This window comes from Ictalurus punctatus, chromosome 22 (genome assembly GCF_001660625.3).
Source record: "Ictalurus punctatus breed USDA103 chromosome 22, Coco_2.0, whole genome shotgun sequence".
Taxonomy (NCBI): Eukaryota; Metazoa; Chordata; class Actinopteri; order Siluriformes; family Ictaluridae; genus Ictalurus; species Ictalurus punctatus.
This window is the reverse complement of record NC_030437.2, coordinates 14,203,853-14,230,119: the sequence shown is the minus strand read 5'-3', so window position 1 is coordinate 14,230,119 and position 26,267 is coordinate 14,203,853. Positions and strand designations below refer to the sequence as shown.

The following is a 26,267-nucleotide window of genomic DNA, read 5'->3' as shown; positions in this document are numbered from 1 at the left end:
CGCTTTGGAACCACTAAGGTTAATAAAGCGCTATATAAGTGCAGACCATTACATTCCATCATATCTGGAAGCATTATAGTTAGTGTGCTGCTAATCAGCACGCACAATATTATTATTGTGGATACTTTCGTAATAAATATCGCTGAAGTGTGTATGGTTCAGCGTTTGTACATACACTGAACCTGCTCTGGTTCGTTTCTTGTTAAAATGATGGCTAATGATGAGTTAAACAGTTTTTTTTAATACAACACTGATATTATCATAAACTGTAATAATACATTAAGCAGTTTCCCTAATAGCAGCATATTTTATCGCCACATTCCTAGTATGAGAAGGCAACAAGTTTGTTAGTTTTGTCTGTGGAAAAAACTGCTTTAATAGCTGCTGGTACTTTGTTATGGAATGCTGTATCTTTTTAAAGGCTTAACACTCTGTGGTATTTATGAAATGACAAAATAGTTTTGAATAAATTAGGAAAGGTTATTCTTGTACAACTGAAGTTGTAGTCGATGGGTGGCTTTAAATCTGATGTATGGCCTCCTGTCACAAGATTATTTTCATGTGGACGAAAGAGGGTGAAGTGTAAAACCTTTGTTTCTATACCTGATGTTGATGATTATTTTTCATTTCAGGTTTATGCATTTTGCTGTAATGTTTGTTTCAAGCAATTCAATCGCGGTAACTAACAGACTGTGCACTTTGACCACTAGATGGCAGCACAGCAGTGTTTTCAAATCCATGTTGCACCACTCAAGATTTTTTTTGTTTTGTTTACTTAGTTAATAAGTACTCAACTGGAGCTGATCAGTACACTTAAAAGCAGTACTAATTTTTGCATTTTGAATCATATTCAATCAGCACTAAAATATAAAATCTTGTTTAAAACTAGAAAATCAACTAGACAATCCATCCATTTTCCATACCACTTTTCCTACACAGTGTCACAAGGACCCTGTGAATCCTATCACAGGGAACTAGGGGCACAAGATGGGGGACACCCTGGATGGGGTCCCAACCCATCGCATATTCACAATTTGGAAATGCCAATCGGCTTACGTGGTAAATGGTCTTATATTAGCAGTTCCAAAGCACTTTACACTGGTTCTCATTCACCCATTCACACACACACACACACCAATGGTAGCAGAGCTGCCATGCAAGGCGCTAACTTACCATCGGGAGCAACTTGGGGTTCAGTGTCTTGCCCAGGGACACTTTGGCACGTGGAGTCACGTGGGCCGGGAATCGAACCGCCAACCTGCTCTGAGCCACAGCTGCCCACATGTCTTTGGACTGGTGGAGTACCTGGAGGAGACCTAGAAGCACGGGGAGAATATGCGAACTCCATGCACACAGGGCAGAGGTGGGATTCGAACCCCCAACCTCAGAGGTTCTATCTGTAGTTTTAAATCAGTTTGAACTGCAGTTTGTTGTAGTTTGATGTAAAAGTGGAGAACATATACTTGTGGTGAACAGTGCAGGACTTTCTTTTTATATACATTCCTCATATTTCAGGGCTTCAAACATAAATAGACAGCATACTTTAAATAAATTGGTCATATTTAGTACCTGATAGCAAAGATTTTGGAGTTAATGGCTGCTGATTGATTGAGATCATATAAGATATCAGATAGTATCCGAGGCTGGGTATGTGTTGATGCGCAGCCACTGTAATGCAGGAAGCCATTTTCAGTTTAGCATCAGTCGTGTTTTCAGAAGTGATTTGCAGAACCGAGTTGTATGTTTTAGGTCTTTGTGGATTTGTTCAGTTTCTGAATTCATCCCGTTGGCGTTGTCAGTTGTCACATCATCAATGAGGACAAAAGTGTTCCAGTTCCACCGACAGCCGCATAAGACCATGTTTCAGTAGATGATGTGGTGTTTTGGATCAGGAGCCTTTATAGATTTGCACACACTTTCCTCAAAACATAACATGACCTCATAACAAGATTACCTTATAACATCTGTCCATAAGACATGACAAAATATCAATTTTATGTACGTTTTATAAAAACCTTTCATTTGTAAAGCAGGTGTATTATTATCTTATTGGAGAACTACATGCACCTATATTATTTTGTCTGTTCACTTTTGTGTTACTTGGATTATGTTGTTGTAGTTTGCTTGTAGCTGCATTGCTAATGTTACATAAACGTGATTAATTCAATCATAACCAGTGAAAATTTAAGACGGTGGAGCTTTCAGTTTCATAAATAGCATGAGCTTGGCCAGTCTTACCTCCTGAACTTTCTGCTGTTGTTTAATTTGTCTGCTTTTTTATTTATTATGTCTAGTCTCATGTGCAAGCACTAACCACGAACAGAGATATTCCTTTGATGTAAAAACCTGGGTTAAAGAGACAGTTTGTAAATGTTTTATAAATATAACATTAATTACTGAGATCAACTCTTTCAATTTTTTTCTTTGATTTCAGTCGTCTGCAGTCCTACAGGATTTGTTAAAGTCACCAGATTGTTCGTGCTGATTGGTGATCTACAAAAATGCTGATTCTGACACATGTAGAGTTTTGAATTTGAATTGAACTGATTTTTCAGGCTCATATTGGCCTGATTTACTGCTGTTCACACGTCTTTGGTTTATTTCTTGAGAGACAACAACAACGTCAAATCTAGAATCAAGAGAAACAACAGATCAGACTTTATTTATGATGTCTGAAGCCGAGAATTCTACACAAAAGGGCTTTGAATCCCATTTTTTTGCACAACATAAGTGTACATAAGCTTGAATTAAAGTATAGATAGTATAAAGGTTGATATCATGTACATTATTAAACACTGGTACTGTCTGTTTACTACTACTGTGCTAATACTGTTTTTTTTGTTTTGTTTTTTTTTACCTATATTTTGTCTTTTTACACACTGGAGCTCAAGTTATGTGCAGTGGGCATTGGTTGTGAATGATGTTAGTGTCTTTAGGACATTTCCCCACAAAAATTCCACAGAGTTATGTGAAGAATGTGTGCCTAGACAGCCGCTGGAGACCGGATGTCCTCCGTAATGAAAAGAGACTTTGGCAGGAGAAAACCAACATGTGGAAACTCAGGTGCTGTATATGGAAGCTATATTTGTGAGATTTGCCACGTGTGAGATTTGTATGATTTATTTGTCCTATGTGGGGACGTCCGTTTGCTGAGAACTAAAAATGCTAAAGGAATTTGTCCTCTGTTCAGTTGGAGATTTGGATCAAAGATTCTATCATTGGTCTGATGATAATATCTTCGACCATGTCTGCTTTAGAACTGCCTCTATCATAAACACATCAGGCGTTCTTTGGAAACTTCATCTTCTTCACATCACCAGCTTAAAATGCAGGTCACAGCTTAAGGAAACATCTTTTAACAAATCTGGAACTGCTTTGTGGTTGTTTCCTTTCCAGGACCTGTTTGTGGATAAATCTGGGTTCTGAGTGTTTATGCTCACTCCTGCTCACTCTATCCCTCACACACAGCTGCATTCTCAGGAGGAAAAATACTGAATTATGATTTGTGTATATTTATCAGCACTGTTTGTAATGCAGACTGGCTTCCAGTAGCTCTGAAAATATATGATTGAATACATACACATTGGAAAACTTTGAGATCAGTAAAATATAGCCACTCTGCCCTGCCTGTTTAAATTGTTGCTCTTTTCAGTGAGATTCATTTGAGAAAATTTTTTCATTCATTCAAGTTCTGAGTGATGTCTGATACTAGATGCTGATCTAATACTGACATTTTCTCACTAAAAAATTGGCTCTGTGCAAGCTTTTTTCCCCAACGTTTTAAGAAAAATCAGATAGCTGCAGGCTTGAAAGGTGAGGCCTGTGTTCATAGACATGATTACTGATATAACTGCATCAGGAAAATGACATTAGTGCATCAGGAAAAATCTAATGGCAAATCTAACAGTAATAAAATAGGGGTAGTACATGGGTTCCAGAGCCCCTGGTTTGATACTTAGCTCAGGGTAACTCTGTGTGGCATTTTCCATGTTCTTCCTGTCTCCGTGTGGCATTTTCCATGTTCTTCCTGTCGCCGTGTGTCGTTTTCCATGTTCTTCCTGTCGCCGTCTGTCGTTTTCCATGTTCTTCCTGTCGCCGTGTGCCGTTTTCCATGCTCTTCCTGTCTCTATGTGGTGTTTTCCATGCTCTTCCCATCTCTGTGTGGTGTTTTCCCTGTTCTTTCTGTCTCTCTGTGGCATTTTCCATGTTCTTCCTGTTTCTGTGTGGCGTTTTCCATGTTCTTCCTATCTCTGTGTGGCATTTTCCATGTTCTTCCTGTCTCTGTGTGGCGTTTTCCATGTACTTCCTGTCTCTGTGTGGCATTTTCCATGTTCCTCCTGTTCCTCCTCCATGATAATTTGTCATCCTGCCATATTGATGATATAGTTGATGACGTGTTTACACATGTTTTCTACGTGTCAACATCTCACACGTAGAACGAGTACAACCATGGCGGACAGTGGAGGTTAGGTTAAGAATCCTGCGAGTATTAGTATTTGCATTTTCGTTGCAATTTTAATTTGAGAAAAATTACCCTACGTTATTGGTACAGTTTAGTGTTTGATGACGTTCAGGATTAAGTTTGACTTTTTTGGATCAATATTTGTGTTTGGCTCTCAAGACTATGCTGATGTGACTTGTGGCCAAAAATGTAGAGTTGAACATTACTATTTTCATATCGTCACTTATATTGTTACTGCAAAACATGAAATATCCTCGAAATATCCTAATATCGATTTAAGTCGATATCACCCATCCCTAGTGCAGGGTGCCCTGAGATGGACCGGCATCCCATCCAGGGTGAATTCCCGCCTCACTCCCAGTGTTCCAGGGATAGGAACAGGGATCCACCACCGTGAAGATATATGACCCAGTGTTTCAGGATGCTGTTAGCCCTGGTACGAAAGACTCAATTAAGATGGGTGCATCCGTGCTTGTAGTTATGTTTGCAGCCCAAAAAAGTGATCAAAAAAAAATTCCTTATGAAAGAAAAAAAACCCTTAAGCTTTTTGTGTTTATTTAGGACTAGCTCGCACTGGTACTCTGATGTTAGTGAGTGCAGTAGTGAAAAAGATGAGAAAAAAAAGAGTTGTTTTCCTTTGGAAACAGTGGAAGAAGTCACACACGTCTCTTTTTCTTTCTTTCTGTGACTCCCTGAAGTTCATGCAGGAGATTTTTCTGTCATGTTGAAGTGGTACAGAGTCCTCAGTGGACTGGTGTCTATTACGCGTAAATCATCATCGCCAGAGGGGAAAGGGGAGGGACAAGAGCGAAAAATAATCCGACTTTGCCAGTTCACATGAAACTGTGTGTGTGTGTGTATGATTGTGTGTGGAGGTTTGCAGCTGAAATGGCGAGGTCAGAAGACGAGGGATTTTAATAACAAACAAGTCTGAATGTCTCGCAGACCCCGCCTGAGGAAACGCGCCGCACAGAAAACCTGCTCGGAGAAGTAAAGAGCCCAGGAACGGAAGCTGAAGTGGAGATTAAATATATGTTTTTTTCCCTCTCTCTCTCTCTCTAAATGACCGGCTTTCTCAGGCGAGCGCGTGATTAAGGCAAGCCGATTAGAGTGCTCGCGCGAGCTGAAGTGTTTGGCGAATAAAAAGCGCGCGCGCGCTGCCTGCTCGTGCATTCTGTCACCAAGGAGCTCTGAAGATGAGGCTGAAGTGAACTCTTCAGGTACAAAATAGTGTAACTTTTATAATAATGTATCCTCAGGTAGTAAAATATTCGGTTAGGTAAAGGGCCTATTTATTTATTTATGTATTTATTTATTTATTTATCTCTATTTATTTATTTATTTTCTTATAGATAAAACTGTCAACTAATTCAAACAGTGAGAATACTGCACCCTTTAGTACTGCAGCTTATATAGCTACATAACCTATATTATATTATTCACAGTGTCATTTCTTTTTTTATTTTTTTTTATTTTTTTTTTATGTACCTTTTTAACCAAATTATCTGAACATAACTGACCATCTCACTGCGTGTTAATACTGAAGAGAGTCCATAACCATGTTTTTCACACTTATCCTGCAGATTTGCATGTTTGTAAATCGCCTCAAACCCGGTCGCAAGCTGTATTTGTTCTGGAAAGGTCCGTGCAGGTCACACAGAGATAGGACAATCCTCACTAATAGACTCGAATCAGTCTGGAACCTCGTAAGGGTAAAGTAAGACTAACTTCATACATTTTGTAACTAGATATATAATTTTGAGTGCTTTTTTTTTTGTTTTGTTTTGTTTTAATTACAGTGAATTTAATAGAAAATGTACACTATATGGCCAAAAGTATGTGGAGACCTGTCAGTCACACCTTCTCCAAACTGTTGTCGAGTTGGAAGCACACAACTGTATAGGATGTCTTTGTATGCTGTAGCATTACAGTTTCCCTTCACTGCAACGAAGAAGCCCAAACCTGTTCCAGCATGACAATGCTCCTGCGCACAAAGCGAGCTCCATGAAGACATGGTTTGAGAAGGTTGAAGTGGAAGAACTCGAGTGTCCTGCACAGAACCCTGACCTCAACCCCACTGAACACCTTTGGGATGAACTGGAACGCCGACTGCACCGCAGACCTCCTCACCCAACATCAGTGTCTGATCTCACTAAAGCTCTTGTGGCTGAATGATCACAAATCCCCATCGCTACACTCCAAAATCAAGAGGAACACCTTTGCAGAAGAGGGAAGGGATGTTCAAAAAGGACATTTTGGGTATCATGGTCCATACCTGACAACGTTTGGCCATATAGTGTATGTAGTAACGAGACTAAGTCTACTAAAAATCATAAGAATCTCACATTAATAAGCCGCAAGTTGACTTACTAGAGTGAAACTAGTAAGAATATAGTACGGCTATAGAGGCCTCAGCATTATGGAGTTAATGTTAATCTAAACACTCCATTATCACAGGGATGCCATCTTTATGAAACATTTTCTTAAACAGGAACACTACAGTAAACACCACATTCATGTACCATGCAATGGTGCAATGGCAGGTGCTGTATTTCTGACGAAGATGGAGCGGTGAGTAAGTGGAGATGATAAATCTATTTATCTCTGAGTCACATTAGCTTCACTGAAGTGCTAAATAGGGATAGTCCATATCCTCCCTGTAAACGAATCATTATAAATCAGCGCTTTCTTTAGAATAGTCCAGATTTACTATTTGGGTGAGAACTGCACTTTTTGAGGGCTCATAGGGCATCTCATCACTTTAATTTTTTTTAAAGTTGTTTTTTAGTTTAGTAAAGCAATAACGCTTCTTGGTGAGCTGTTAATGTCTCAGCGCCATATGTGCTAGAGCCATATCTCCATGCAGTTCTCACCTGGTTTCCCACTGAAACCAAGCAGGTTTGAGCCTGGCCAGTACCTTTATAAGAGACATCCTGGGGAAAACAGGTTGCTGCTGCAAGTGGTATTAGTGAGGCCAGTAGGGGGCGCTCACCCTGTGGTCTGTGTGGGGCAGAAAGTATGCTTCACTTTTTACACGTACGCTAGGGACACCGTGTACGTGCGTCGCCAGAGTTTTCTCACACGTGCACATTTCATTCTTTTGCACTATTTAGTTGTTCCACAAGGTGGCAACAGTGACCCAATGCCATTGATTCTCAAGGTAGTCGAAGAAAAAACGGAATAAACGGAAGAGACGGAAACGAGTGTGGGTTAGAAAGTACCGCATTTGTATAATTCTAGCCTGAAAGTGTATAAGGATTTGTATATGGGTGCTAATCATGCAGAGAGACTGCTCAAGCATTGTTCTTTGTATTGTTGTGATTTTTCTTCGTTGTCGTTCTTCACACCAGAAGACCTGCTTTACTGCTCTGTACTGACTCTTGTAGCCCAGGAGAGGTAGTGCAAGTTGATGTAATGCGCATGCGTCGACTGAATGTGTACGCGTACGTGTCAAATGGAGTTTGCCGTACACTAGTGTACGCGTAAAAAAAACTAAGTATACCAGCAGCTTAATGCCCCAGTATAGTGACGGGGACATTATACTGTAAAAACAGAACCGTCTTTCGGATGAGACATTAAACAGAGATCCTGACTCTCTGTGGTCATTAAAATTCCCCCATTGGCCCTTCTCTATCATGGTCCCCTAATAATCCCCATCTCTGAATTGGGTACATCACTCTATCCTCTCCACCGATAGCTGGTGGGTGTTCTTGCGCACTATGGCTGTTATCGCATCATCCAGGTGGATGCTGCACACTATTGGTGGTTGAGGAGACCCCCCCCCCCCCCCCCCATACTATGTAAAGTGCTCTGAGTGTCTAGAAAAGCACTATGTAAATGTAACTGTAACTAACTCAGACATAGGATGGATAGTTTTTCTTTAGAAGCTCTTAATGCCTTGTATGAGGTACTTAGAAAGCTGTTTACAATGGCAACAGAAAGTTTTCTTCTCAGATTTGAGTGCAGATCGTTCAGATCCTGCTATAAACAAGCCCAACTTTACAGCTAACTTTGCTTCCTGACCACTACCAAAAAAAAACAGTAGGTACAGTATATGGCCCAAAATTATGTAGACACTTCACCATGACACCCTTGTTGAACATCCCTTTCCAAAGCCATGGGCTTTAAAATGAAGTTGTTCCCTCTCTGCTGCTATAACAGCCTCCACTCTTCTGGCAAGGATTTCCACTCGCGTTTGGAACGTGGTTGTTGGGAATCAGTCAATAGAGCATTAATGAGGTCTGGCACTGTTGTCCGGCGAGAAGGCCTGCTGTGTGATTTGCATTCCAGTTAATCCCAGTTGTGTTCAGTGGAGTTGAGATCAGGGCTCTGTGCATGTCACTTAAGTTTTTCCATTCTAACCTTGGCAAGTCATGTCTTTATGGACTCACTTGTGCAAGCGGCATTGTCATGCTGAAACAGGTTCAGGCCCCTTAGTTACACCATAAAAAGCATCGTGTGCTTCCAACTTTGTGCCATTAGTTTGAGGAAGAACCCCATATGGGTGTGATGGTCAGGTGTCCACGCGCTTTTGAAACCTAAATATTCTACCATTTTGGCAAAAATAAATGAATTGTAGCATGCTTCCATCAACAGTTTCAACATCCTACACCATCATGTCTAAAAACATAAACTAGTATACTACGTAGTATTTCAATATACAGGGTCTCACAAAAGTCTCTATATATAGGGGACTGTGTTAACCAGCACCACGTCGGTTGTGCCTTCGTCAGTGGGTGTGTTCATGGGCGCCTACTTTTCGTTTGGTCCGCAACACTTCCAGTTTTTAAAAATTTGTTAATAAGTTGGGCAGCAGTGTCGTGTGTGATGTGCTGGCCATGTTTCCTGTTAAAGTCCATCAAACCTTGCGACAGCTTCCCGATCCAGCCATGAGAAAGATTTCAATGCGTTCTTCTTTTGTTAAAGGCGTTCTTAAAGGCTATCTGAAAACAAAATCGATAATATAAACTAAAATTTGGAAGATGTTTTGCTAAAAAGTGTTAATTTCCTTCATGTATGGAGACTTTTGGGACACCCTGTAGTTATCTGACCTACTGTTTAGGCAAACCGTTTCATAAGTCAGTATGTATTTTTCGATATAGCAACAGGAAGGAGCTGCTTAATGCTAAGCTAACTTAATGCTACGTCGGCTTGCTGACATGGATGTACCACGCCATGTATAACACAGTAATATGGTTCATGAGAAGATGGAATGCACACTAGTTTGATAAATATCAATATTAACTTTTCTTCCTTATCCCAGCAGTAATGTTTTCATGACAGTCATTAATTGATTTAATTTCTACATTCTCCATTTAGGTCATTTTTATGTGCATATTTAAAATGCATAGAAAAAAAAAGATTGATAGGAATGTTGCAAATTAGTATTTTCAAGCTGTGGTGGAATATCTCTTTCCACCATCGATTTTTGCAGTGATTCACTGCATTATGCGTTATACTCATCATTTATTTGTAAAACATTCTTTCAGGAGAGTCTGAGATGAAGACTTACTTTTAGTGCTCGTTTAGACCTCATATTGAATGCAGCATTAAATGAAAGGGGTTGTATTTCTTCTAGCAGAATGTAGAAGAGCACATCAGCACAGGCAGTTATAACACTGAGAAGCCAATGGCAGCACATTTGCATCAGTTTTGTTTGAATCACGCCACAGTAAACAAGCTGTGTGAGTTTTGTCCTCAAAATATTTTTTTTCTGCAGCCCTCAGTTGTTTTCCATAGCACTAACTGGTTTAGCAGTGGAAACCCATCTGTATCTGTGGTGAGAGTAATTCCAGACAGGATGATCTCTGTCATTATGTCATTTATGTTTGTAATTTGGCTGTGGCTTGGGCTGGATTTAAACTTGACACATGACTGACCCCGTTATTTTTTCCTGTTTTATCTTTGGATACACTGTATTTTGTGTCACTGTACAGAGTATAATGTGGTGTATAATGAACAAAAAGCTATACCCTTAGCCGGTACTCCTGGTTAGGTGGCGTACAGAGATACATTTTGATCTGTAGATCATCTAATAATCCTAAAAACCTTTATTAGGCTTATGCATAATCGATTTTTCTCTGCTTGTGAATTACCAAATTTGTGATAAAATATTTACTCATCCAGAATTTGTTTTACTCGTTACTCATCATCAGATATTTACTCATTATCAGCTGTCCAGTCAGGAACTGCTTGCTGGCAGTGGCAATGATGATAAATGACCTGTTAGGGGGAATTATTTAGGTGAATACTGTTGTTTTAGGTGTTTTTACTGTAAAAAACAAAACAAAACATAACAGTACATATCAGATGTACTTTACAAGTAGGTTGTTTAATGTACACATGGTCAACATAATTTGTAAAGTGTTACATTATTATTATTATTATTATTATTATTATTATTATCTGAACATATCCCATTGTCTAAAATCGAGAAGAAATGTTGGTCCTACTTATGAGAGTTTAGCATGATCGCCAAATTTCAGTATAAATAAGCATCAGATCATCATCCCTCTATCTGCTCTGTTCTTTGGAAACATGCTGTCTGACTTGTGCCAGCGCCTAATTGCATTCAGATCATGATATGATAATAGGAACCGTATGCTGGTTGGTATTTCAGCGCTGCCAGATTGGTCAGCTGTTTAGACTCGGCATCTACCACGGATACACACAGACTTGTTTACATAAAACTCTTTTTTTTCTTCCCTAATCGAGGAGGGTGGTTGTCTGCTCTCAGGAACGTTTGTGTTTTGAAATCTTGTTCCTCATTGCTCCAGCCAGCGTGCTCAGAACACCGTATCCATTCTGTCTGCTTCTGGACGAGAGATAATATCCTTTCAGTTATTCTAGCACATTTCAAAGGAATGTCCTTAGCAGATACAATACCCCGTTAGCGGTATCTTCCAACATCAATAAGATTTTCACTTTGTTGAATTAGAAGGAGAAAAAAAATGGAGATGCAGAGAGCTGCTGAACGTTTTCCTTGGAATTGAATTGAAATGGAGTGGTTCTTTTGTGTTCTAGTTCAGTTAGTGCATAAATAAAGGCTCTGCTAGTGATACAATGAGGTTTGTTCCAGTTTTGCTTCATTGACTCACCTCCCTTGTGAGCTCTCTGTTCTTTATGACCCAATCTGTCAGTCTTGATTGGGGTCAAGGCAACAATTCAAGGAGATAATATAATGGTTTGACCTGCAAATTGCAGCCAGTCGAACTGTAACCTAGAGGTGAGATGTGGGGCGTACGTGAACGTCTTCCTGTGCGACAGTGTGTATATCTGCTTTGCTCTGTAATGCTGACAGCTATTTTTGGAAGCCAGCAAATCAGGAATGCAGATAGTAAATAATGCATAGTGCAGGATGTGGATGTCATGATGTCTTTCACGCTCTGACGCCCTGAACCTAGGATCCTGGTAGGAAACGCTCATGTCAAACCCTGAGAAAACTTTGGAAATCGTCCCAATGTAAAGCCATTGTATCCAAAGCTTTATCAGGGCTTGATATATAGGGCTGGGCGGTACAGCTCAAAAAAATTATCACGATATACTGTTTCATATCATTCGGTATCGATAATTATTGATCAATTTGAATCTTTTTTAAACAAAGACCAGTAGAGAAAAGGTTTTAATTTAACCACTGTATTTTTAATTTACTCACTTTATTAAGGCAAACAACAAATAGTTTTAGTTTTAACAGTCAAAAACAAAATAGAATTTAAACAAATATCTTCTCTTATATCTTACATGAAGATTAAATAAACAAGTGGTAAAGAAATTCTTGAACTTAATAAATAAAATGTTACAAAATTGGTGCAATGTAAAAGACAAACTTTAAGGAAGATCAACATCACATTATAGCGCAGAATGGGAGTCCTGGTGCTCTGGGTTGTGCTCAGCCTGTTAGCATAGTTAGCCTAGCCACGTATAAAACTTCCACTTTAACACTTAATTCTGGAGAACACTGTGCTGAGGTCCGAGTCTGACGAGTCGAGCTCCTGCTCCGAGGACACTCACTGTGCTCCCCAGAGCCGACGTTTTAACAGAAAACACAAAAATCTGTCACATCCTTTGCCCGCTGTTCAGAGTCACACGCACTGTACATGTGCGGAGCGCTGCGCATGCACACTACAAGTCTCTTGCAGCTTGATTCTACATATTTGGCAAAGCTTACACACAACAGTCTTCTGATGTTGGTCAGACAAAAAGAAACCAAAAAAACATAATAATCTCCTTGGCAGGCTCTGATCTCGTGTCCGCATGTGTTTGTGTGTTCTGATGTCACATGGCGATGGCACAACCGAACCCCAAAAGATACGCAACTTGTTATTGGCTGTTTGTTTGTCACTCGTAGCACACTCCTTTATCGAGGCATATGATGGGCTGTGTTTGATCCAGGGACGGCACACGCTTGAGGGTTATTCATGCAACCAAACTTCATGTCTGTTTACATTTTATCGAGCGACAAAAATATTTATACTTGCTCAAATATTTATTGAAGAAAATGATCCTATATTACATATCTGTGAGTGGCAAAAGTATGCGGTCACACCAGATACTGAAAGCAAAGGTTCACATACTTTTACCTCTCACAGATAGATATGTAGTATTGGATCATTTTCCTCAATAAGGAAATGACCAAGTATAATATTTTTGTCTCGTTTGTTTAATTGGCTTCTCTTTATCTACTTTTAGGACGTGTGTATAAATCTGACGATGTTTTAGGTCATATTCATGCAGAAATATTCTATAGGGATCACAAACCTTCAATGTTTGTCTTTAGTGTCTGTATTGCAGTTGTTTTTTTCCATATGAATACAGCTTAAAATTTAATTTACTGAAACACAGTCAACTTAGACGTTCTTTCTGTTACTTTAATTTTCTTTCCTAAATTTATTTCTCTGAGCTGTTCTCAACTATGAGAAGAATGCAGATCTGCTGGTTTAGTTATCATGCACTTATTCACATAAAGCCCAGCTCTTCAACAATACCATAGGGGCTTTCTGGGATGCCGGTTCAGATTAACCTCCATATTGAGCCCAAGCTTATTTCTTGAGTAGGCCACCCTTGGCATATCCACAGACATTTGCATTCTAAAGAAATTGTTTTTCATGACTCAACTGCAAATCATGGTAATGAAATATTTCGAGTATAGAAATATTATAACTGCATGTGGTCTTGCATAGACAGTGTAATGATGTGCCACAGAAGATGAATCCTGTGGCACAGGGTCATGCTGCAGGAGGATAGCATCATTGTCTGATGAAAAAACAAAAATCCAATATTAATACATTCGAATGTAGGGAATTAGACAGGTTAGAATAAAAAAATAATCGTGTCAGTTGTCAGTGTACAGTTTATATATTCAAAATTGTACACAGCAGACGTGGACCCAACATGTAATGGTTTACATGTCTCTCTTTCCAGTCCTTCATCACAGCTGCTTTGAATACATTAACAGAGACTAGTATTACTATTTCTGATCAAAACCACTGCATTGTTATAGCGTATGTGCATCTACTGTGTGTCAACATTCTTCAGTTTTTCAATATCAGTTGTTCCAGAGACACTATATGGGCAAAAGTATGCGGACACCTGACCATCACACCCATATGTGCTACTGAATATCTCATTCCAAAACCATGGCCATTAATATGGAATTGGTCCCCCCTTTGCTACTATTGTAACCTCCACTCTTTTTTTGGGAAGCCTGGCTGTGGGGATTTGTGGCCATTCAGCCACAAGAGTATATGTTCAGTGGGATTGAGGTCAGGGCTCTGTGCAGGCCACTTGAATTCTTCCACTCCAACCTTGGTAACACATTTCTTCCTGGTATTTCTTCCTGGTCCTCGCTTTGTGCACAGGGGTATTGTTATACTGGAACAGGTTTGCGTCCCTTAGATTCAGTGAAAGGAAACTGTAATGCTACAGCATATAAAGTCATCCGATACATCGTGTGCTTCCAACTTTTGCGTAAGCAATTTGGGGAAGCTCCACATATGGGTGATGGTCAGGTGTCCACATTTTTCTGGCTGTATATGTTTGCTGCATAAACATGTGCACGACTGGTAACACACGGTGAACAACAAAGGAACTGCCACAAGATTAGCAGTTCAAGTCTCCTAGGCAATCCTGCAAACAGACCTGAGCTATATGAGAAGACTATAGACTATAACAGTTTAATAAAATGTGCTGTGCTTCAATCAGAAAAAGAAAAAAAAATCCAAAAAACTTATAAACAGTTTATAAAAGATAAGAGTCATGTTAAATGTTAGATACAGTATATAAAATAAATAGTAAATAATATATTTACATTAGGAATCATGTTATCAGTCAGTCCACAAATAAAGTGCATATTCATCATTCATTTAAATACTCAATTCACGTAGAACATCACCTAGAAATCCACTCAGTTGGCAGTTGACGGACATTTCTAGGAACCAATTAACATCATAAATGTTTGCCCATATTTTATATATAAAAATAATAATTAAAAAAATAACCTGCACAATATCATTAACATATCTTCCACAATCATCACTGAGTAAACCGTTAAGCATGCCATATAGTTATTTCTTGTTTATATATACATAATATGAATAAGAGATCCGCTCAGGTGCAGTAGCTTTGAGATAAAGCCAGCTTGTGCCTGCATTGGGAGGCTCTCTGGTGGAAAACAGTTAAGCTCCAGAGCAGTCTGACACGTTAATGAAGACCATATGCTCTTAAAATATTTGGATAGTTTATATAATGTGTGCCAGATGAATCAGGTGTCACATATAATAGCAATAGATTTAAGATCATTTGGAGTACCTAAATGCGCTGTATTCATTTTTTATTTGTTTGCTATGATCTTTTGGTCTGTGCCAAGTGTCAGCCATTAAAAAGTACTTTGTGGTATTTTATTTATTTTGTAAAGACTGGGGCTGTTGCACTTTGACACACTTTTCATAATTTGTGGAGAGGTTCTCCGTGCACAGTGCTCGTATTTGTTTCTCAGCGGTGTATGCTTATCTGCTCTTTTTTTTTTTCTTCAAGTTTATCATGTTTGCCTGCAAAATGTAGTCCTTATAATAATTTATAACATGCTTAGGTTTATCCCGAACCTCTACGACCTGCTATGAAGGAGATTGCGTGTTCACATGTTGTTGTTTATCACCCAGTGATCTGATAAAAATCACGTTTCTTTTCTGTTCACTTGTTCTTGTTATTCCAGAGAGGTAGAGGTGCAGTTCTTTCGGTTTCTTATGTGATCGTGGTAAACGGAGGAATTTGAATCTGTTGGGTCCATTTGCAGAAACATGTGGGACAGTTTCTTCTCGTTTCAGCGCTGCATAGTTTCTGTTACAGTCAGTCCTTGCATCTTATTTCTAACATTTAGTGTTTTAATCTCGTGATTTCACGTGCTGATTTAAATGTAAAATGTCTGCATTCAAATGAGCTCTTGTTTTGCTTTGGAATAAGAATGTAATTATTCAGTTTTAAAGCATTTCGAAAGACACCGGCTGTTCTTGAACTATTATTCAACAGTCTGTGTGCAAGATACCTGCAAATCCCATTCTTGCCAGAGTATCCACATGTGTTTATCATTTTTTTAGAGTGTTAAAACTGTTAAGTTTGAGTATTCCACCGATAGCCAAAAGTCAGCTATAATCATAAAACAGATCAAATAAACGTGATTATGCATACAGGAACGATCCAGATACGATTCAGTAGTCCGATTTCTCCCATGCCGTCTGGGACAACACGACAGCGACGTGGATCTCTCGCTGCAGCAGCCCAACAGATGTTGCTTTTTTGCTATCTGGCACAGACTCTGAAGAGATTCTACTTTGAGTCTGCAAAATCTGGCAGGCGATGCTTTGAGAGAGTGCTTTTTCCCTCCTTTCAAACGTCTTGCAGATATTCTATCAAAGATATTCGTGTTTTAGAGGAATTAAGGCGGTGCAGGGAAAGCGTGGTGCAGTAATGCGAGCTAACATATTATTCTAGTTCTGAGTGGAATTTCCGTCTGGCAGCATGGTGGGTGGCTTATAGTGAATACTGACCGGCACAAGTAATACATAATCCAATATAGTGAATACTGACCGGCACAATCCAAATCCTGACCCAGAAATACCATTGCTATAACGTCCTTGTTGTCAGTTATGTTTTTATCCACAAAGATGGAGCGGCATATGATAACCAGGTGCATACACGGGAGCTATGCAGCATTTGTCGTTGTTTCTTTTAACACAGTGATGAAGAAAGACACATTGATAAGAATAAGTGTCCACTAGGGATGGATTGAGTAATTGATATGTCGCCCAATGGTTGATTATGGAGATGGATTTACAACTGGACGTACAGAACAAAACACATCATAACGGAAGATGTTATGATGTGAATATTATGTCTGTAATAATATTCATTATTTGATAAAAAATGAGGTACGGTGTTGTCATGATGTCTCACAGCTCCAGGGTCCCCTGAGCTTGCATTACTGTCTGTGGAGTTTCACTTGTTGTTGTCCTCATGTCTGTGCAGGTTTCCTCTCACCTCCCAGAAACATGCTGGTGGGTGGATTGGCTACGCTCACTTTCCCCTAGGTGTGAAGGTGTGTGTGCATGGTACCATGAGATGGACTGGCTCATAAAGGGGCTTACTGAAGATAATGAATGAATGAAAGATAATATTGATAAAGAATATATTTTTATTATACCACAGCGCTCATATCTGATTGGTCAGAAGATGTTGATTAATTTTCTACAACAGCAGTTTTGACAGTAGTTCCAGCTTCCAGGTTTATATTAATGTGCACATACTAATACGTTATCATTTCTACATAAACAGATTTAAAAAGATGTTTTCTGATAGGTGAAGTTTTCTGAGAGATGTTTATTTAAGATTTATGGAAGGAGTCTCTAGTGTTGGGGCTTTTTGACAGTCCAGAGATGAAGCTGTCAAGTTTTCTGACACAGGAAAGTCTTCAAGACAGGGCATTTTTGTCTTATTAATATCAAGACAGTGAAGAAAGACCCTGGTCAGTTAGCAACTGTTTGTAGTTTCTATAACGTAAACGATAAGAGGAACTTAATTGTTTCACGGATGTTCTACAACAATACCGTAACTATAAAAGGATAAAAAGTATGACATTTTGTTCTTTAATGAATCAAAATTTTTAACCGGCAAATTACTGTGGTATAAGAGGAATAAAACACTTCGGGACATGCTGTTATTGGAAAATAAGCAATTTCAGAGTGGGAACAGTAACTGTGCTTTGTCATTTATTATTTTCCCATAACAGCACACCCTGTTGCTTTTATTCCTGCGTTATTCCCTACTGCCACTGCCATCGACACACCGCCCATGTAACAGTACAACATTTCAAGGAAATTCCTGTAGGACTGTCTGTTATTGTGCATAATCCATGACAGTCTCTGCTTTTGTGATGATAATCTTTCTGGTTCAATACCAGGTATTAGTTATTTATTAACTTCATGAATGTTAGTTATAAATAGACTGTGTGCTGCAGTCACACATCGCTGAGAAACGAGTCAGACTGGTGTTAGATGGACAAGGCCACCAAAAGCCTCCGGTGTTTTTTTTTTTTTTTTTTTTTACACGTACGCTAGCATATGCGCACAGTCGTATGCATAGCCTTTCAAATTATACTCCATTTGACATGTACGGGTACACAGGCGGTCGACGCATGCGCATTACGTCAACTTGCACTACCCCTCCTGGCCTACAAGAGTCAGTACAGAGCAGTAAACCAGGTCTTCTGGTGTGAAGAACGAAAACGCAGAAAAATCACAACAACACAAAGAACAATGCTCGGGCAATCTATTGGCACGATTAGCACCCATATACAAATCCTTATACACTTTCAGGCTAGAATTATACAAATGCCGTACTTTCTAACCCACACTCGTTTCCGTCTCTTCCGTTTATTCCGTTTTTTTCTATGACTACCTTGAGAATCAACAGCCCTGGGTCACTCTTGCCACCTTGTGGAGCAACAAAATAGTGCAAAATAATTAAATATGCATGTGCGACCCGCGCGTACAAATCTGATGGCTATTCCTAGCGTATGCGTAAGAAGTGAAGCATGCTTTCGGCTTAAGCCTGCATTGGTATTAATGGCTGTAGAGGGATGTACTGTGACTGATGAGTCGAGTAGCTGTTCAGACTAGTGGAGGAAAATATTTACATTTACGCATCACTAGTATTCATCCAGTCTGAAGCTGAGGTTTCTAAACCCCTAGAGCCAAATCCAGATCAACAGACGAATTGCTCAAGAGTAAGAGAAAGTCTGTTTTTCCTTTCTGTTATATTACACTGAACAATGAAATCCAGTTGTCATCACACTTTTTTTCCCCCTCGAAGCTTCCATTCCCATCCACCACCTTGAAAGTCAGACACAGGGCATGCATAGCAGACGGAGGCCTGTGACGATGGAGACTCAGCATGGCAACTTGCCTTTCCCTGGTAGTCAATCCACTGGAAACGTGTTGAGGCTTGTTGAGCCTTCGTGAATTTCCCACAGTGCTGTAACTGTAAATGCTGTAACCGGCACTCGGCTTCAGAGAAAAGGGTGGCCTGAAACTGTGCCAGAACCGAGGTCACAGCTTGCTTTTCTTTGTTTGGTCTTTATCAGATTGCATGGAGAAGTCATGTAGTGGAGCGAGTCTGGACGTAGCCCATGCTTATAACCCTGTCTTAAGCATAATAGTGAATTGTAGATCTATAGACACTGATATTATAAAGCAGTTTGCATTTTCTTTCATTGCACCCTTGCTCCCCTTTTGTATGTATTAATTGAAGTATATTACTTTTATTTGCAGGATCTTATAGCACTTCTAAAAATCCAATTATGTTTAAACATCTTTTAACCTTTTCCCTAAGAAAGTGAATGTCGGTCAAAGATGTTCAGACATGCATCCAAAATCATTCCACCCTGTGTGGGCAAAAGTATTTAGCGCCCGGATCAGGTAACGGCTTGAGTTTAACAGCCAGTGGTATATAACAGCAACATGAGGCCTGAAGATCAGTGTTCAGTTTCACTCTATTTATTTATTTAATCCTTCGATAAACATGTCTCTTAAATGCAGTCAGTCTGTACATGTTATCTTGTTTTGTTTTCGTTATAGGACTGTATTCAGAGTTAAAGCATGTTAAGGCGTGTATCCAGAGTGATATATGGGTATATATTAATTTGCACACATTGATATTCAGATCTCAGATGTAACTTCAGACTTACGTGCTATTCGGACAGTTGAGCTTAGTTTTTGCACCGTTCTGACCTTGAACTTAAGCAAACATTTCTGATATCAGCTCAATCACGGAGCAGTATTATGTCTAGTGCCACTGTCTGACAGTTTAGTATAACCATAATATTTCACTCTGAAACACATTTAAAACAGCATCACTTCACTCTTCAGATACGGAAATATTCCAGATTTAGTCCTCTTTTGCTGTTATAATAAGCTCCACTCTTCTGGGAAGGCTTTCCACTAGATCTTGGAGTGTAGCGGTGGGGATTTGTGATCATTCAGCTAAATAAGCTTTAGTGAGATCAGACACCGATGTCGGGCGAGGAGGTCTGCGGTGCAGTCGGCGTTCCAGTTCATCCCAAAGGTGTTCAGTGGGGTTGAGGTCACTGCTCTGTGCAGGACACTCGAGTTCTTCCACTTCAGCCTTCTCAAAGCACGTCTTCATGGAGCTCGCTTTGTGCGCAGTAGCACTGTCATGCTGGAACAGGTTTACGCTCCTGAGGTCCAGTGAAGTGAAATTGTAATGCTATAGCAAAGAAAGACAATTGACAGTCGTGTGCTTCCAACTTTTTGGCAACAGTTTGGGGAAGAATCACATATGGGTTTGATGTTCAGGTGTCCACAAAAATTTTGCCATATAGTGTATTCATTAACCATCACAATGTTTTCTTTTAAATTTCCTGCACATGGAGGAGATTGTAGGAGATGGCATATTACTATAAACATAGCTTATCTCAAGGACCAAAATGTACGAACTACACATATAACAATTTTTTATTTTTATTTTATTTTTTTTTAGAGAAGGACACAATTAAACCAAAATACGGCCAACATTCAATAATACTAAAACAAACAGAAAGTGTATAATGAAAGCATGAAAATGTTTTCATTCTTTTGATTTGGTCATGGATTTTATCATCTTCGTCGTTCTTTTAATTTGGTTATGGATTCACGTCACTTGATTTCGTCACGGTGTAGATTTATCATCTTGATTAATGCTGCTGAAGATCTCTCAAGTCTGGACTTTCTTAACATGCTGTAGTCACAAAAGCGTCACATCTTGGCCTCATTTTTTTAAAGCACACAAACATTTCCGCAAGTTATAATACTTCCAAGTATTCCTGAATATTGGCTTGATATAGATTTTGAGATCCTTTGTCTTGAGCTACTGTGAAAACTTCTGCACACTATTCCTGTTTGACTGATCTGGAGATATTTTATCACTTGCAAGGAAGGAAACTTGACTGGGACAAGCAGTTAAGGCAAGACAAAACATGGCAGAATTAGGTCAGAGAGTTGTTATTTTCTACACCAGCATGCGCGAGATGGAGGCAGGAAGTGAATTTTCTCACCCAGACTTAAAGGAACTTTAATGTAACGAGGAGTGCTGTGTCAAAAGAATCAAAAGTGTTTGGCTGCCTAAATGTTTGGACTTTTTTTTTTTTTTTTTCAGGAACACTTTGTTCCAGCAGTTTTGGGAATCTGTGTCTCGGCAGATTCACAATATCCTGCATATGACTTTGTTGTTTTATATAACCTGTCGGAATGTTGCAGGAGATCAAGTTTCATATGTCAAGTGTAGTTTCAGAGGGTATCTGTGTATGTTTGGTTTGAATGGCCAGTAAATAAACAGAGCCAATAGTTGTAGCAAAAGTAGTTTGTACTGATATGACTGTCAAATTCTCAAACTCACATAACATTTTTTTAAAACTGTAATATAAATATGAAATCAAGCACTTATAAATATAAGAACTTATAATGTAATTTTAAATCTAGTCGGTGACAAATTCTTATCGATGAAATCCCAAGAGCAAACTTAAAGTTTACTGTGGAGGCACAACTGGTCAAGGTTTCTGTTTATTCTCAAAGGATTGCAGGTTTTAATCCTCACAATGCCCCGGTTTTTCCAGGAGAGTATAATTGAACAATTTCAAAGAATTCATTCAAAGCAGAATCACATTCGTGAATGCACAATGGTGTTGCACAATATTTTACACAGATATTGGTGTGTTTTTCACGTCTGCTGAAAAAGGCTAAGAAACCTTAAAATACGTCGATTTCAATGACTAGTAATGAAGGTTAGGCTCAGGTGATTTGTTTTTATAATGCTCTGGGACATGCGCATGGTCTCTCTCTCGCTCTCTCTCTCTCTCACACACACACACACACACACACACACACACACAGTTCATTCAATAGCTCATCACCATACCCATAATCAGGCGTACTGTTTGGGGATGTAAGCAAAAGCTTTGTTGGTGTGTTGCCTCACCATTGTTAGTCAGGAGTCCATCAGCCATTGCTTTGTTCTCCTGTAAGCATGACAAACTCTCTAAGCCAGGCCTTCTGCCTGCAGTGCAGATTTAGACGAGAGATGAGCGTGATGCACTGACACACAGTGTTCTGACACCTTTGTACCGCTTCATCCTTACAGGTGTGTTGATCTCTGCTTTCATAATTGCTACTTTGTTTGTTGATTTGTTTGCAGCTCCGTTGTCAATTTAAATGAAAATGTTTGCTTCTAAAGTGCTTATGAGATTTGTAGAACTTTGTAGAACTGTCCCAAGGTCACCTTTTGTATGACATCATGTGACATTATAAGCCCAATCCTTGCAAAACAAGTAACAAATGATTGACTACAGTCTTCTTATAAGCAGGTTAGAATCGTTGAAGTTAATGAGTAGCAACTGTAGTCTTTGGCATTGGTGGCCACCGGGATAATCACGCATGCAGCATTACATGGTCACACTCGGATCATTTCAATCCGTGATTTTATTCATCATGAAGCTTGAAAGATTAAAATGCCAAGCTGCATTTAGGAGTAGGTTCATATATCATGACAGTAGATTAGCTTCCTAGATATAGCATCTGACATGTGGCATAACATCATAAGGCTTCCTTAGTACTGCTGGCCTTCCTGCGATCAAAGACTGATGGATTACTAATCACATTTGTCTCAGTTATGACTTATAACTTCCAGAACTTCCTGTATAAATCAGATTTAAAGTTCCACATATTTGAATATGTATCATGTGGTATTAGGGATGCACTGACCCCTTTTTTATGATATGGCACCAATATCAGTGATGACTTTTTTTGTTTGCTGATAGATGATATGGACCCTGACTAACAGACTCTGAAAGCGAGTCTGCTTTCTGCAAGCTTCTGTTGGCAAAGTGCCATATGTGTGAGGGTGGTGTACTTTTTAGTACTTTAATGGGCACTAAATGTAATTTTAAAATTCCCTCGACTTGGGTGTTCGTACTGAACACACCTCTCTAACAGGGTTTTAGCTTGATGGTACTCTTAAACCCTGAGCTATTTGTACATTAGGATATTTTTTGATGGAAACTGTAAAGCATTACTGTAACTTCTGTAAGACAATTTACAGATAATCAGTGGCAAAGCCCTAAGCCAATAAAAATCATTCTGATTCTGAAATACAGTCTAATACGAGTCCACTGTTTCTAGCTAGTATGAATGACGATACTGTTCATCCCTATGTGATCTTCAACGTGTGTGAATTTGTTGAATGTTAATTATGTGTAACGATGTGTAAATGTTCCAGCTTGTACGTCCTTCCTTTCTTGCACTCCATACACGGTGTTCTTTATTTTTATTTTGCTCCTCTTTTCTGTTCAGCTACCTGGCGAACCAGTGCTGGAATGGCGGCTACATCTACCTGATCATGTTGCGGAGGATCAAGCGCAAGGCCCCTCTCCCTCCGTGCAATGGCAGCATCGGCTGCTCAGAAATTCCCATCGAGCACTGCGGCAGCGTGCGTTCAGAGCCTGCAGTCGGCAGTCCCACGCAGAACGGCAAGCGAACCCGCAAGTTTGGAGTCATCTCTCGCTCCTCGTTTACCCGAGACAGCAAGGAGAGCAATGACATTCGAGATCACAAGCATGAGAACGGCTACTCTTCGATGGAGACTGAAGCCACACCCACAGAGGCCAGCAGCCCACTGGGCACGCCAACCGAGGAGTGTCCAAGCGCTGGTCACTCTGTGGCGATAACCAATATCATAAGCTCTGCCACTCTGCCAAGTCGGTCTAACTCACGCCTGTCAGAGAGCTTCAAGTCTCAGACAGGAAGGAATGAACCGTCCAGCCAGGTAACACGTTCACAGATATGTTTAACACAGAGCAAATACATGTATAATTATATAATATATACATATATTAAATGTATTCAGCTAACTGATCCAGGCAGGCAAACTTTCTGTTCACTTTTTATTGCAGAATATATTTTAAAATACACCGTCTTTCATCGTCATCTGAATTATTGGCATAAACCTGTCTACGGTTGATGCTACGGATGGACCTGTAAAATCGACATAACAAATGTAGTCATGCAGTAAGCAGCAGTAAACAATCCCGTGAAGTTGGTTCAATTGCGTGGTTTGAACCTAACCCAAGCACCCTGGTACAAATCTTTACTTTCTCCACCTGCTGCATGCTACATGAATGATCTCTGCCTAGATGTTTCAGCGACGTTTACTCGGATTTGGTAGCAGCGTTCATTTGTATTCACTGAACTTTCGAGCCAGTAGAACATGTCTAAACTTAAAGAGAGAGGCTTTAAGTGGATGTCGTTGCATCTGATAGATCCACAAATAATTAGAGTCAGGGTCCTCGAGTCTAATTATGAGCGAACTCGGACTTGTCAAACGCTCGGGTAAATTTGTACTCGAACTTGACACGGACTCGGAAAGTTTTCCGAGTACAGTCGAGTCCGCGTCATGTGTAACACGAAAATAAATAACAACATAGAATTAAGATAACAAGAAATGAATGAATTTCTTGTCTGACCGGGGGGCTTTCTGTGCACGCGCTTCAAGTGTGTGCGCACAGAAAGCCGCCTCATCGTGCGAGTACCGAATTGAGTTCCCTTTAGCCGCTTATTACGCTTGGATGGTCAAATAAAGGTTCATTATGATCGTGTGAGTAAGTAGAAGAGTAAAGGAAAGGCCTTGAGTGTGTGTTTGTGTGAAGGGCAATGGTTTAACAGTATTGCTAGCCAGCTTGAGGAAATTGCTGGCACTATGAGTAGCATGCAACAAACACTGCTACTCATGCACCAGTTTTCACCAATTTTAACTAAGAATGGGATTCGGATTTATGCCTAGATATGTCTATGTTTCCGTGGGAACAGTTTTAAACGTTAGGTTTATTATATTTACGTGTGTTCATATTTGCAGGCTTCTTACAGGCTGCACGTCTGATCTCAATGCAGCACGGCCACTCCCTCTCCAAAAATTAATAGCGTTGCAAATTGGTGTGTAAATTAACACCTCCCTGTTTAGTTGCACCTAGGTGAAACTTTGCTTGAGGTAAACAGGCGTAATGTTCTCTGTAAAACCCGGTCTTAGCTTAGCTACAACCTATTGAGCATAGCAGTTGCTTGTACAACCAGCCCCAGAACAATCTTTTTTTTACGCTTGTAATGAGAACAAAAGTATCTTGTATTACTCATAGTAACTGATGATTTGTTATTAGTGTGTATCATTAGTTTTAAAGTCATTTAAAACTCAACTGATTACTCTGTGATGATCCACTTTGGATACAAGCATCTGTGAAATGACTAACTTTAAATATAAAATACCCGCTGTGATCCCGGCATTATCTGCAACAAGATTAGTTTATTCAGTTCCGCTGTTTTCCTTCTGAACAGTAAGGAGAACAGTTGATGCCCATCATGTCATTATTTTAGAAACCACAGCATGGCGAAGGGCATATGTTTCTGATCTAATCGAGCCCGAGAGAAGCTCTGCGGCATTCCCCGGAGTACAGAGACCCTATGATGTCAGATGCTCAAAATAACCATTCTGGCTTCTCAGGCAGATAAATTCATCTGCTAGTGGTTGCTCCCAGCAGCTCCAAGGGTTTGCACCAGAAGTTCTAGCAGTTTGATCTCGACCCATCGTACAGCTTTTCAAAGACGAGAAAGTTTTCGTTCCAGTGAGCAAACTGAGTCGAGGCACTTTTTGGCGAACCACTTTAGAGAAGCAGAATCTGCTTAATGTTATATCTGTCTCCATTTTAGGGTAGACGAAATGGAAAACAGGTCTTAGCAAAAGCATCACCACAGGCAAAGGCTTCTTTCAAGCCGTTAAGTGGGTGTATATCTTTTATAGAATTTTTTTTTTGAGTGGAATGGTCTTGTCTATCTCAGGTGTGACAGCTTGTTACTGAAAGCTGTGATAGTCAACTAGTGTGTGATTTACGTTGAACGATTTATGATTTGAGAGGATTGACTCAAGGCTGTTACATGTGCTTTTGTAATAACTAGCACGCACTCACGAAGACCTTTCAGTTAGGAAAAACATATACATCACCGTGAACCATTTTTTAAACCGCCAATATATAATGTGAGCCAGATTGGGAAGACTCATCAGCTGAATTCTTCCAGGAGTGAGTTTTTTTTTTTCCAAGTGATAAACTTTGACACCTCAATTTTAAGAGAATTTATAGTGCCATAAAATGACATGGAAATATTTTTAGTTAGGCTACTTTCTGACCTCGCCTTGGCTTTCTGCCTACATGCTGTATAAGGAG

The 26,267-nt window shown here is 39.6% G+C and overlaps 1 protein-coding gene across 5 annotated transcripts in view; it reads left to right on the top strand.

Moving 5' to 3' along the window:
• pdzd2 (PDZ domain containing 2) overlaps positions 1–26,267 on the top strand; it is an 83,615-nt gene that overhangs the window by 24,623 nt on the left and 32,725 nt on the right. For 2 of the 5 annotated variants that reach the window (XM_017452092.3, XM_017452091.3), the window contains exon 3: positions 23,353–23,824. In XM_017452092.3, coding sequence (XP_017307581.1) covers positions 23,353–23,824 — 472 coding nt within the window. Of the gene's footprint in view, positions 1–5,179; positions 5,683–6,045; positions 6,180–23,352; positions 23,825–26,267 lie in introns of those variants that run through there. The other 3 variants (XM_017452093.3, XM_017452094.3, XM_017452096.3) reach the window with 3 other exon arrangements.